Genomic DNA, 15,216 nt, shown 5'->3' with positions numbered 1-15,216 from the left:
TCAGGACTCGGCTAAAGATGATGTATATTTCACTGTGTGTTTTTTGGTCCTGTTCTAATTTGTCTTTTGAATAAGGCTAAACACTATATTCCTCTGCTGACAATTGTCCTACCATTGATTTCCTGCTTTTCTTCAAGCTGACAAGTTTAGGCCCAGACCATTTTTTCAATTCCTTTTTTGGGCCTGACAAAACTTTTCCTAAACAGGATTATAAGCAAAGCTCTCTTTCAACACTAAGGCAGATGATGAATTATGTAACTCACTGGGTCATGATGTAATAGTAGGTGTTTGGGTAACACTGCTTCCTTTTAATTTGGCTTTGTTTCCATGTAAGTGTTAAAGAATTCTGTAGCCCAATATTACCTAACTTCTGAGTTTCTAATTTTTATTTGTTTACTAAATACTTTGTGACAAGTATGAATGCATTTCACTCTTACAACAACTTGTAAAGTACACTGGGATTGTCTTTATATTATGACTGGAAAGTGAAAATTAGAAAGAATGAGTAATTTGCCGAAGATCACTTAAAAAGTGGTACGTGGATTTGAACCTGGGTTTGACTACTTAAAATTTCATGCTCTTAAACAATAGGCTATACCACTTATAAATAAAATTACAATATTCTCTATAAATATAACAGCAAGGTTTTATTTCTATAGCCATTGTGATGTGTTGATTATACATAACTATATACATAATGAGCTTAGAACCACAAAAATTCTAGAGCCATTGATTGTCAACATATTCATTGCATTTGATATCTCAATTTATAACTGACATATTACAGAATTAATTTGTTTTCCTTTATACTTTAAATAAATAGTACTAAGATTACTTCTTTACTTGCTGATTATATTGTCAAGCAGTATGCAATGGGGATATAGTATATAAAGTAATGATCTTAAGGTCTGTCATGAGAGAAAGGAGTTGAAGTATTTCTGCTGCTGATGATTTGAAAAGCAATTACCTAAATTTAGGCCTTTTCTAAAATGTAAAAGCTAAATGATATTTCTATTTTTAATATTACTTTAAAACTCTAATACCCATGATTTTCATAATTTTTACGTTATCTTTTTTGTTGGATATGCACAAAAGTTTAATGAAAACTCATGGCCTCTTTAAACTCATAAACTTGTTGATTTGCTTGTCTTGGGAAGGTGGCTGTTGATTTAATTTTAGTTACATTTAGCTATTACTGACAAATTTGTGATCCAATGGAAGCATTACTTCTGGAGGAATGTAAAAATCGACTGGCAATTTCCTTCTGAAAGAGTTTATAAGAAAGGAGGCCCTTATGCACGAACCCATGAGTGTTATCCCACTTGAGTATAGACTTCTCTCCAATTCTTTGCTCAAACTGAATTCTTTGTTCAAGAAGAGCATTGCTAATCTGTAATTGGGACAACTGTAGGCTTCCACATCTCCCAGAGATATCATGACACCATCTGATGTGTGTTCTCAGTACCTCTTTCCCTTTTCTTTTGTCTTTCTTTCTTCTTATCCACATTTCCGTTGTCTTATTTCTGAAGGACCTTGCAGTCAGGTAACTGTCATAATTCTCCTTGGGGAGTTAGTTAAAGGCTTAATCAAGCCAGGGGCATGCTGGAACCAGATTGTACTAGTTTGTGAGAGATGCTTGCTAAATATTCAGAGACTTTGTGAGTAGATTGTTAACCTTTGGTAGCTTTAAATCAGCCATGGAGGGAGTATTTACATCTCGGTAACTGGCAAACGTTGTAAACTGCCCCCCACCTTCCAGAGAGCTGGGCTGTCAGCACTCTACTGGGTAGTACACTCTCCAGGGGATCTTGCATTTTCATTAGGTAAGCCTGAAAATCTTATTCAAAGTCTAGATTCAAAATGAATTTCTATGTTTGGGATTTCTCTAACAGCAATAAACAAAGGAAAAATCATTAGAGGCACTGACCAAGTGTTACCACATAGGCAAATAGCTAGACCATCTTGATGAAAACCACTTCTACTGATATATCACTAGGAGATATGGTGGGAAATTATAAAAAAAAATTTTAAGAAGTATTGCCTTTCTGGGCCAAGGAAGATTCCCAAAGATATATGTACGTATAACAGTCCTATAAAATGTGTTATCACTCTATAACAATGAGCCACTTAATCAGACTGTTAAGTGTTTTCAGAATTGCTGACCAAAGCCAAGAGTGAAGTACAGGAGTGGAATATGATCCTTAAGAAGAACAAAGAATTGCAAACTTTCACAGAAGTTCTGGAGATAATGTAGCTTGTAGAGTCAAAAACTAAATTTACTAATAGAGTACCAATTAAATAATCTTGTGGTTTCCAAAACTGGAAGTGGGCCTTAACATTCTTAAAAAATCATAAGCGTTGGATGTGTAGTTAAAGAAAAGGCTAGGCCTAGTTACCAAAGTACAGCAAGTGACATTTACTCATATTCCTAGAATACCTTCTTTGAAAGATTAGGTGCTTAGTATAAACCGGTTATCTTTTCTATGTATTTTTGTCTATGCCTCTCTCTATTTTCAATATTTACCATAACTACTGTGTACCAGGCACTATCTTAAATATAAGGGTCAATAAGTTCCAGTCCCACACTGTTTCAAAGATTCTATCAAGTTTTAAAGTATACAGTTAAGGAAGTATTATTCAAAAAGGCCTCAAAGAGATTCTACGAGTAATATAAGAAGGATTTAGTTTCTGATTAGTTTATGTAATTAGACAATAACATTTGAAAACTGTAATCTTTTAGCCTTTTTGCTCCTGCAAGAAGAGTCACCAGGAGCTTTTTAGAGAAGATGATTTGATTTCTGAGGAAAACTGTGGTGTAGCCTTCTTGGGAGGAATCCAAATGTAACTAAATAAAAATATGAAAACTATGCTTTATAGAGAACACTATAAAACCTAGTCAGAAAAATTTTGCTTATAATTAACCTGTGCTTCTGAAAATATTGAGTCTAAAAGTAGTAAATATGAATTCTTAATAATGGGTCCTTAGACTACAGTTATAGTGATACTTTGAGTTTGTTGTTATAGTTGTTTACTATAAGAAAAACACATGTTCCTATCAAAGCATGTAAAATTAATGAACACATTTTATATGAAGCTCAAAATATACTCTCTTGCAAGCTGTGCTCATTAAAGAAAACTATCAATGAATGCATTAAACAGAAACAAAAATTCAAAGCAACAATGGCTTCAAAGCTAATACCTCAAGAAGGCTGATATGTAGCAAAGTCATAAAGGATAGGGATAAAACATGTAACTGACAGAGTTTATCTAAAGATAAACAGTTCTTTTGACACCAAGCAAAGGAATCAGGGAAAGATGGGGGCCAATAAGTGGTGAATGGCATGGCAGATTTTCTGCCTGGCCTTCACTGTTGACCTAAAGGAGCATCTCATGACCAATAAGAACCGCTGAAGAGGCTTGTATAAACCTCCCCTAACAGCAGGTCTGAGGCTGCCTCAAACTACTGGAGTGTAAACCAGGCCTTTTAATTTCTATGATGTAAAGTAAGTCCATTTGGCCACTAGATGGAGATCAGGTTACTCTGCCATTGACAGGGAAGCTGCTGGCAGTCAGCAAGAGATAAGTATGGTCCTGAGAACATATTCTCTTTTCTCAGTACTTCTATGGAAGGTATTTTCCAAGAGCCCAAATCAGGAGCAGACCAATGTTGAATAAAGGGTCCATAAATGAGGAGTGGGTTGAGGGATTGATTAGGAAGGCAGCTGTAAAAGACACATTTTTGCTTGTTATTACCATTGCTCCTGGAATGATTCAGATTTAGATTTGGTTGTACAAACTACTTGTAAATAGTAACATAAGCTGGTCTAAATAAAAGCAATTAAGTATGCTGTCTCATTATTTATTAAGCAGTGAGAAGGAAGAGGAGAGATGTAACCAAAAATTACAACAACAGCAGATTATTTGGACAATGAATTCTGTCTGTTTAGACATAAAGATATATGCTCATACTTTGTTTCTCAGTTTGAGTATGTATGTAAGTGTATATTTTCAGTATCAACAAAATGGATCAAGGAACAGCAGAGATGGAAGGAGAATGTTAGATAACATTCTAACATTCTAATTTTACAAATGGAACTATCATTCAATTTTGAATTATGTACCTTTATTACTGAATAAGTCTTATTTCTATTATAGCTGCACTTTGAACTGGAGACATAAAGTTACACATTTCCTAGAAAATGTTTCATTTGTAGAAGGATCAGATACTGCCTTGTATAATATAGCGGAGTATTTTGATTATTTTTGAGATGTTAGATACTATATTTCTGTTCATTTCTAACTTAGAAACTATATATATTCATTCAATACTTATTCAGTTACAACTGATAAACTGAGACAGTTAAAAGAATTCCAAAATTGATACAGCCACTATGGAGAACAGTATGGAGGTTCCTTAAAAAACTAAAAACAGAACTACCATACGACCCAGCAATCCCACTACTGGGCATATACCCTGAGAAAACCATAATTCAAAAAGAGTCATGTACCAAAATGTTCATTGCAGCTCTATTTACAATAGCCAGGACATGGAAGCAACCTAAGTGTCCATCATCGGATGAATGGATAAAGAAGATGTGGCACATATATACAATGGAATATTACTCAGCCATAAAAAGAAACGAAATGGAGGTATTTGTAGTGAGGTGGATTGAGTTAGAGTCTGTCATACAGAGTGAAGTAAGTCAGAAAGAGAAAAACAAATACAGTATGCTAACACATATATATGGAATCTAAGGAAAAAAAAAAAAAAAGGCCATGAAGAACCTAGTGGCAAGATGGGAATAAAGACACAGACCTACTAGAGAATGGACTTGAGGATATGGGGAGGGGGAGGGGTAAGATGTGACAGGGTGAGAGAGTGGCATGGACATATATACACTACCAAATGTAAAATAGATAGCTAGTGGGAAGCAGCCGCATAGCACAGGGAGATCAGCTCGGTGCTTTGTGACCACCTAGAGGGGCGGGATAGGGAGGGTGGGAGGGAGGGATACGCAAGAGGGAAGAGATATGGGAACATATGTATATGTATAACTGATTTACTTTGTTATAAAGCAGAAACTAACACACCATTGTAAAGCAATTATACTCCAATAAAGATGTTAAAAAAAAAAAAAGAATTCCATTTGTTGTCAAAAAGCTTCAATTTCGTATATATGAGTATAAACAAGCATATTTGTCTACTGTGTACCAATCATCATGCTAAGAGCTGGAGATACAAAGATGTACAACAGAGGCAGGAGAGTCACTGGGAAGAGGAGAGCTACATGGTTAAAACACAAATAGGGGTTAATTTTTGAACCAGTGAAGACCTGTTATCAAAATCACGAGTGACGCTCCTTTTAAAAGTTCTGTTGTGAAAGATAAACTTAATTGTTATAACCTCGTTATAACACATGAGAAATTGAAATAAAATATAAGAAATTCAAACACAGTAGTATTTACTATGAGGCATCAATTACTGTAATGAAAAGAGGAGCTTCATTCAAAGGGAGAAGAAACTAATCTTCAGAGTAATGAAAGAAGCAGAACCATAGTTAATTAATTTTCTAATTACTGTTATGGATAGTGACCAACATTCAGTCTGTTACTGTGAGAGATCCACTGCACTTAATGACATGTTTATTTTAGAGTAATACATTTGTTTTAGCTTAATTAAATTAATATACTCATACCCTTTCAAAAGGATTTGGGGCTGCTGGCCTATATTGGTTTGCGATTTTCAAAATGTTCCTATAATCTAGGAATATGTATTACCCATTTACAAATACACACACACACACACACACACACACACACATATATTTCTCCTCTAAGGAATATCACAAAAATAACCACAGAAAATAGTAATTATTAATCAGATATCAGTGGAGTAGTTGGTAGAAATTTCTTATCTTGTTAACTGGTTCTTTACAGAGCAACACAGTTGGCAGGAACCTACCTTTCTTTTTTGCTGGATAGAAATGAAATGTAAACAAAGAAGTTTTCCTCTGAAGGTTAAAATAAATAAATTACAAATAAAATAAATCCTTTTATAATAGGGTTTAGTATTTATGGGTACACAGCCTTACTCACTGCTCACATTAGTTCCAGACAGCAACTAGACTAGTTGGTGACTGAGCCATTTCTGGAGCTGTGGAACTTCCTCCCTCTGTGGTGACCTGTTCTCATATTTCTTCCTAGTGCAGGCTTGGGTCTACTTATTATGACTCCTAAACTTCCATTCTCTGGAAATAAGGAGGTTGGTAAAAACACATCTCTATTGGATGCATAATTCTTCTTATCTTCTCTAGTCTAAACGTTTTGGCCTTACAATAATGCGCTGCGTTTTAGATGCTCAGTATTTCTGTTTCCTTGGTAGCGATGGGGCGATGCTGACGACAATGGCATAAGTGAGAACAGATGCAAAGGTGGTGCTGGAAACTGATTAATGCTTAAGGTTAAAAAATAAAAAAGTTGATGATTGTATTTGCATGTTGTGAGGTGAGGAACCTATATATTTAAGCACTGACAGACAAAAAAGGCACATGTTTACTTTTTCACTATCTGGAAGGATAGATCTGTCTTTTTCTATTATGAGTCCCAAAATTATTTTAGCTATTTAAGTAAACTACATTTGAGTCACTGGGCTGGGAGTTTCCACGACTGTGGCATTTGCAACTAAATGAATGAATTTATAACCAAATGTGTACCCTTAAGAGGTAAGGTCAATTCAAGTGGTACCTGCATAAGTCTGTCACCTTCTTGCCCAATCATGTTTCTCCATTCCATGAGTGACCGCTGCAGATGTTCCAGTCCAGTTTCCCAAAGCCGGATGCGACCTCCCATATCAACAGTGACAACGCCACCTTTGCCCCACTCAGCCAGCAGTGCATCTGTGTCTGAGATAGTAGATAGCCACGTGGTATATGGTGAGAGAAAGTCTGATCTGCAAAAGAAATCAGCGTTCAACCAGTGAAGTCCAGGTAATGAAGTTAGTTTAACCTGATTTCAGGTTCATTAAACTTCCTACAAAGAATTCTCATAGTTAAACAACAAGGACCTACTGTACAGCAACTATACTCAATATCTTGTAATAACCTATAATGGAAAAGAATCTGAAAAAGAATATATATATATGTATATGTGAATCACTTTGCTTACACTTGAAACTAATGCAACATTGTAAATTAACTATACTTCAGTAAGAAAAGTAATGCTTTAAAAAAACATTCTAATCGTAAGCACAATTAAAAGATAAGATACCAACAGATCCACATGTAAGGAAAAAATACATAGTTATTTACTGGTTATTTACATATTCCTGTATTTGTAGATCCTGGATGACATTAGCATTCACTGTCAGGAAGAAAGAAACTCTAAACCAACCGACACCTCACATACCCTCAGCACTGGACACACTCCTTAGGGGTCTAAGGTCACTGCTGAAACTGATGTCTTGTTTATGTGCTTTAATTGCATTTATATTTAATATTTCACCTTTTCTAACTTAGAAAGTTATATGGATTTATAATAAAGAATTTATATATTTCTTGTATTATATATTTCATACATATACCTATTTCTGATATTACATATCAGAAATAGTCATTTCTAGGAATGCAACTTTTGCCTATAAGAGTCAACTGCACACTTCCTTTACCTCAGTATAGCTTTCACTATACAAAAGAAACACAGATTATAAATTCTAATTACCAGTGTTGGCTCTCTAAATACATCTGATATTTTCTGTATGAAATAAATGGTCTAAAGGGATGATCTAATAGATAATAAAAACATAATACACTATCAATGTAGATTTGTTAAAACCACAAAACTACTACATAGTGGGTAAATTCTTATAATATACTAAAGAATAAATCAAGGCGACTTTAGCCTTTTTATCAGGCTGCCTTAGTAGATACTAAACACAGAGTGACAAAGCCAGCCATTGTGGAACATGGAAGTCTTAGAAAATGTTTATATGAAGAGAACAAAAACAGAAGGATGGAAGAAGTGTTTCAGAACTACTTTACAGTACTAGAAGGACTCAATGAAGGTAACATTTGATATAATACAGGATTCATCTCATGGTACTCTCTCAAAAAATATTTGCCTTAGGAAAAGAACTAGTAGGTACAGATGGTGAAGTAAAAGGCTACTCAAGAGTAATGAAATTTATCCACCTATGATGTTTGAAATTCTGCCACAAGTGCTCAATATGTACGATTCTACTGAGCACAGTACCTACTGGTTGCTTATTTAACTCTCCACCATGAAACTTTAAATTTACAGGGGCAATTTCTTCAGTATGTCAAAAATGTGCTTGAAGATATCACATATTTACTACAACTTGCACACCAGGTCTAGAATCTCTTCTTCACCTTTTTTTAAAAAAATGCACATTCCCCTTATATATAATAACAAAGTCTTTAAGGAATACATAGAATTATAGTAGAGTGAAGCCCAGATTTATATACTCCCAAATGTCAGAGCTAAGTAGTATCATTTTACAAATGCAAATAATAAAAATATTTGAGGAATAATACTCACATTTTACTGAGAGTGAAAGTGATGTATTTATTTTGGCCCTGCAGTCACATATAGTTTTACTGTGTTTTCTATTATTTGAAGTTAGCCATCAAATGGAAAATTCCTGCTATCTAGCAGAATACTAAATTTAAGCAACCAGCAACAAAACTGAAATCCAGATGGGTTGTTCCCTTGGATTACATATACGCCAAAAACGGCAATAGTTAATCTCAAGAGAGACTCAGGATATACTGATAATGAACAGACTCTAAACCACGTGGCATTTGAAATATGGCAAGTCCAAATTGAGGTGTTCTGTAAATGTAAAATACATACTGGGTTTCAAAGACTCAGAAGAAAAAAGGAATGTCAAGTATTATTAAAATGTTTATATTGAATACATTTCAAAATAGTAATACTTTAAATAGAATGGGTTAAATAAAACACTATTAAAGGTAATTTCACCTGTTTCTTTTTTTACTTTTCTAATGTGGCTACTAAGAACATAAAATTACATATATGGCTGACATTCTATTTCTACTGGACAGCACAGCACTAAATGAATGAAGTATGGTGATCGGCTGGCACTGGCTGTATATATATAGCTGCCCTTCCAGATGTTACTTCTATGGCAGGTATAACATATGGTTCATACAGAAAGTTAACAGAGAAAAGCACTGAAATAAAAAGCTAGGGCCAATTAGGGAGAAATTAAGAGAAATATTGAAAAAAATCATCATGCTTTAGAAATGTAAAAAAAAAGTTCTTTTCTTTTGCTACTTGAACTAATAGTTTGTTTTAATGAACATACAATGGAATAAGAAATTTCCCCAAATGACGAAAAGCTATTTTTCATTAAACTGACACATTAAGATGTTCCAAGAAGGCATTCTTATATATGTTGGAACAAGTAAATCTATTTCTTTGGATAATACTTTTATTCTTCATATTTCTCGAACCTGACTAAAAGGTCCTAAGAAATGAAACTGTGTTTCTGAGTTATTTTGTACTGTCATGCTGAGTGATTTTCTTCTGGGAGCTGGAGGCGTGGGTCAACAGGAGGTCTGGTGACATTTGGGTGACTGACAGGTGTAGCTGGCCTTCCTCTGACATTGGAAGCCTCTCCAGGCTCCTTTCCCCAGGATTTTGGGTGAGCCTTTAACCAATGTGTTGTGAGGCCTCAGTTGCCTGTGAGGGAGTACATGTTAGGAGGGGATGTGACATCAATCTATACAAAAGCAGGCACACACTTAGGTTGAGAAAGGGAGATCAGGCACGAATGCATCCAGAAAGGGATGGGCTACAAGTGAGGACACATGTGTCTGTCAAGGAAGAAATGGAGAATCATTGTTTCTCCTTTTATACCCTTAGTCTAGTTAGTTTGAATGCTTTGCTTCCACTGTTGAACAGTAATAAAAGCAGCCAGTGGTAATGAGTTCCATTCCAAATCTCTGGAACCCTTTGGCTACTGTATAGTCTTCACAATGGTAGATGCTCAGTTACATATTTAAAAACAATATTAAACCAATGCTATTTAAATTCCTTTGACATCTTGAATACATTTACCTCAGAAAACTAATATACGGAGTTAATAAATACGAAAATTTTTGCTGTACTAAAAAATGCTGTTTCAAAAACATTTATCATTAGGACAGATCAAAAAGGAGAAATGAAGGCTTGAAGGCTGTTAGACTTATACCTAGGTAACATTTGAACTTTTTTCCAAAATGAAAATAAAAACGGCAGTAAAGAATGCAGAACAGGGACTTCCCTGGCAGTCCAGTGGTTAAGACTCCATGCTTCCACTGCAGAGGGCATGGGTTTGATCCCTGGTCGGGGAACTAAGATCCCGCATGCCGTGCGGCATGGCCAAAAAAAAAAAAAAAAAAGTAATGCAGGACAGCAAGATATAAACCAACTGTAATTGAAAAAAGCAAAAAAGAGCTTGCTATTTAAGGAAGCAAAAGGCACACATTTATTTGGAGTACATGATAAGAATTCACTCATTTTTTTAATCTGACACACAGGCCAGGAACAAAGGTGAAAACAGATTACCTGGGAATAGGGATGTATCGGAGTCTCTTTGATTGGAGATCAGTGACTTCTATATAACCAGCTGTTTGTGGAGGGATAACATCTGCAAACAAGTCAAGACACGAGCCGAGTGTTAAATTACTGTATGATACAAAAATAGGACCTAAAGAAAGCATAGATGCTGCTAAAAGTGGAATGAAGTTATCACTAGCGTAGAGCAGAACTCTGGGTCCCACTTGACAAGGTCCTGGGCCGGCCAATTCCAGCCTTGAGGCTAGACTCTCAGAATGATGTTTTTGTCAGGGAAATACAGAGACTGTGAAATAGATGCATGTTAGTGATTCTTTACTGTCATGAGAATTACCTCAATTCCTTTCATTTTCTTTGATAGCTTCCCCAGATGGGTCAATGTTTTAGCACTTACAGTTTATCTGAAACTATTTCATCATTTGAATTCTCTTTTTCCTTCCCAGGAAATCACAACAACGACGGTATAACACAGTGGAATCAGCACCTACTTTGAAATTGGACTGGCCTGGTAGAAAATCCTGGCTCTGATATTTCCTAACTATGTTTTACGCTGGCCGAGTTAGTTCTCTGAGACCTGCCTTCATCATTTGTAAAATGGGGATAACGAGAGCATCTGAGCATCGCAAACATTATTTGCACCCGATTAGTAGTTGCTCCACCCAGAGTGGCTGTAATTCTTAGGACCCTTCAAGACAAGAAAAGGTGAGGTGAGGATTGGGCAGTGGGGCAAGTACTCTGGGTCATGAAGAATAGGAAAAGGCGGGTAAGGAGAGGGTGATGAGATATGGGGGCCAGAGTCCTCAACTCCCATTCCAGAGTTGTTTCCCAGCAAATTCCAGGCGTTTACTGACTTTTTCCCCAAAGCCCTGAGTACCACCACCAGGCTCATCATCACCAGCTGCCACCATTGTGTCGGGAACACTGCATCAGGAACACTGCTTAGTCTTTATAGTGTTTTTAGCACTGACAACAACAAAGACCTTGGATTCCTGTTTGAGAGATGAGGAAGTAGAGACTTACAGAGGTGGTATAATAATGGGACTTGCCTGGAGAGTGATAGAGAAGGCTTTCAAAACCAGGCCTTTCTTCTGGCCTTAAAATCTCTGCTCTGCCCACCACTCCACACAGATCCTACCTGAGCTGACCGTAGGGCAACAATTTAAAAATGCCTTATTTTACAAAATCTTGGCCACCAATGTCTCTTTAAAAAAAAAATCCCCCCTACAAAGAACCCATACTCTTAAAGATTTTTGTCTGTTGTCTACCTCTTATTATAATTTCTGATTAGAATGAGATATCTGGAATGTCCACATTGAATTTATCCAATGTAGTTTACAAAAAATAAGAAACTTGGCATTTTTATTTCATGTTTGCAGCTGAAGGTTTTTGAGTAGGCCATCTGAAAACCTCAATATATCTCTTATTTATTCAACAAACGTGGTTGAGCTTACTTTGCACCAGACACTATACGAAGCATTGGGGATACACAGGAAAGAGATGTGTGTGGTTCCTGCCTTGTCTGAGGAGCCCACAGCATAAAGAGGAAAGTTCCTTTTTTTTTTTTAAATCATTGTGAGCCTTTAGGGACTTCGAAAGGATTCTAGGGTGGGAATCACAGCCCTGGGGCCAGGTATGAGCTGCAGAGCTAGGCAAGGAGTGGTCCCAGAGGGCAAAAGGGGGCAGGAGGAAGGGAAAGTGATGTCCACGGACAGCAGAGAGTAAGGAAAGAGAGTTACTATGCTAACCCGACCACCCAGCTGAATTGGCCATCCTCAGATAGCCATTTGTATAAAGCCAACATGCTTATCGTAAGTCATGCACCACCTGCATTGGAAACGTTGCCTGGGATATAAGGTCAGTCTTGGACAAAGTTTTGCACCATATATCATTTTTGACAGTTCCTGTGGCTAGCACCTAACTGAAGTGTGTTGAATTACTTATAGACCCTGGTTCTTTGCCAAAAATGACCAGTTACTGAAGCGTCTGGGATGACTAGAGCTGCCTAGCTAGCCAGTTGCATCTGGCCTGCCATTTACACACACTCTCTTTTTCACAAGTAGTAGTATTAGGCTGAGCTACCGCCACCAGTGCTTTTAGACTGCCTGAGAAAGCAAAGTAAGCCAACTTATTTTAAGTATCTTTTTTTCTACAGCTTTCTTTCTTTCTTTCTTTCTTTTTTTTTAATGTGCAAGTGAATTCCATGGCATAAAGAGGATGAGAAAATGCAATAATGGCTGTGTCTACTTCAGGAAGGAGAAAGCAAGAATTTTATTCCTCGTGCTAAAACATATTTTCATGTATCAGAAAAGGCAATTTGTGGCTATAAAGCACTTTAAGGGTGGTGGTAGTGACGGTAGTAATGGTAAGGCTTGAAAAATAATCAGAATTGATGTTTCCGGATTTGAAAATAAATCAGCTCAGAATACATGATTGAATTAAGGAAGTGAAAACCGTGGCCAGATTTCCCTCCAAACTTAGCCAAATCCTTGTCTATCCATTTTAAATGTTTCAAAACTGTAGAGAGGATGGAGGTTCAGTAAATTTCCATTACATTTATAGTCCAGGTGGATTTCGAAGAGAGGTATAAATTATATTTCAGGATTAGTTCACTAACGATTAAAGGGAAGTCACTGCCGCAGCATTTACTGCGCGGTTCCCATATAGAGTGGGGACAGCTTAGACGCACAGTGCCAAGGTTAGGAGGGGGTATAAAAACCGTCAGACAAAGTAACCAAGAGCATTTTCAGAGGGAAGATGAAATTATATAAAAAATTCACTCCTTCAAGCAATGTAATTTGATGTACTTCTGTTAACTACTAGGTTAAATGCACTTCTGTGTTCACAGATTAAAAGAGTGGTGTGTGCCCTGAGATTGTGCTGATACCAAATCTCTGAATTTACTCAAAGTTCAGAAAACAGTACACTGCCTTCAATCAAGAGTCATTATTTTGTATTTAAAGAGCTGAGGCCTATGATTTAAAGTATTAAAAAAAAAAAGCTAACATTTAACTAGAAGGAAAATGATTGGAAGAAAGAAGTAAATCTCTCCCCATCTGCATTAACCACAATTTATACCATCACTGTAAAAGCCACCAGGAGAGTAGCCTTTACAATTGCTATTGATTTCTTTAATAGAAGGCTGATGTGCATTAGTTCCTGACTAATCAGGTGGTGGGATTCCATTTACTTTAAAAAGATTAATTTAGTTTGAATTATCATTAGAGATCTATAGGCACATAGATTAAAGAGCCAAACAGACTGAAGGAAAAAATCATCAGCCTTGACTTTACTCCTCTCACCCCTCATTTTCTGCTCTCCGAGATGCTTTCAACTTTTTTTTTTTTATAACTTTATTTATTTATTTCTGGCTGTGTTGGGTCTTCGTTTCTGTACGAGGGCTTTCTCTAGTTGCGGCAAGTGGGGGACACTCTTCATCGCGGTGCGCGGGCCTCTCACTATCGTGGCCTCTCGTGTTGCGGAGCACAGGCTCCAGACGCGCAGGCTCAGTAATTGTGGCACACGGGCCCAGCTGCTCCGCGGCATGTGGGATCTTCCCAGACCAGGGCTCGAACCCGTGTCCCCTGCATTGGCAGGCAGATTCTCAACCACTGCGCCACCAGGGAAGCCCGCTTTCAACTTTTTAAAGCTGTTTCTTTGGTATTCACCTTCATCCTTATGGTGCTGTCTTCATGTTTTAGTTCTAGGCATTATTTACATTATTTACTCTTTACAGCTGAGCTATGTCTTCTAATAGTATTATTGCTTTTTCTTTTCATGGAGTTAATAATCATGCTTTGTTGTTGGTTTAGTTTTTCATGTACCTAGCACAAATTCATCCTCGAAGTTTTCCCTATGTCAAAATGTCTTAATGTGTTCAAATAGTTGGGTTTATCAACTTCACTTTCTTGGAGGCATCTCTCCTGAAATCTTCCCAACTTTTCTAATCCTAACTGGTTGGTCCCTAGGCCTGTGCACAGGTGGCATCCTGAGATCTCCCTTTACCATTCTCTTAGGATTGTTTTTTTTTTTTTTTTAAAGCCCACATTTAAAAAATTCTTCCTGGGCTTCCCTGGTGGTGCAGTGGTTAAGAATCCGCCCGCCAATGCAGGGGACGCAGGTTCGAACCCTGGTCCAGGAAGATCCCCCATGCCGCGGAGCAACTACGCCCGCACACCTAGAGCCCGTGCTCTGCAACAAGAGAAGCCACCGCAATAAGAAGCCCACGCACCGCAACGAAGAGTAGCCCCTGCTCGCCGCAACTAGAGAAAGCCTGTGCGCAGCAACGAAGACCCAATGCAGCCAAAAATAAATAACTAAATGTATTAAAAAAAATTATTCCTTTGTGTCAGACACTAACCTAAGCACTTTCTATACATTTGGAATATTTAAGGAACATTACCTTCAAAAATGAGGGTAAATAAAACTAGCAACCAAGAGAAAAATGGCAAAAATATATAAACAGGCAATTTTCAGAAGAGTAAATCACAACATATAAAAAGATACTCAAACTTACTAGAAATCAGGGACGTGCACAATAAAAGGTCTGACCTTTGCAAGAGAGGATGGGGATGGAGAGTAGCCTCATCTTTTATGCTGCTGGAACAATAACTTTGGGTAACA

The 15,216-nt window shown here is 37.0% G+C and overlaps 1 protein-coding gene across 3 annotated transcripts in view; it reads right to left on the bottom strand.

Moving 5' to 3' along the window:
* Positions 1-15,216, bottom strand: part of VWA8 (von Willebrand factor A domain containing 8) — a 364,407-nt gene that overhangs the window by 97,242 nt on the left and 251,949 nt on the right. For all 3 annotated transcript variants that reach the window (XM_082365255.1, XM_082365257.1, XM_082365256.1), the window contains 2 exons: positions 10,588-10,669; positions 6,745-6,949 (listed from right to left, as the gene is read on the bottom strand). In XM_082365255.1, coding sequence (XP_082221381.1) covers positions 6,745-6,949; positions 10,588-10,669 — 287 coding nt within the window. The remainder of the gene's footprint in view (positions 1-6,744; positions 6,950-10,587; positions 10,670-15,216) is intronic.

This window comes from Balaenoptera borealis (genome assembly GCF_965194805.1).
Source record: "Balaenoptera borealis genome assembly, chromosome: 18".
Lineage (NCBI taxonomy): Eukaryota > Metazoa > Chordata > Mammalia > Artiodactyla > Balaenopteridae > Balaenoptera > Balaenoptera borealis.
Note: the sequence above shows the minus strand (reverse complement) of the source record. Positions and strands in the feature narration are given on the sequence as shown.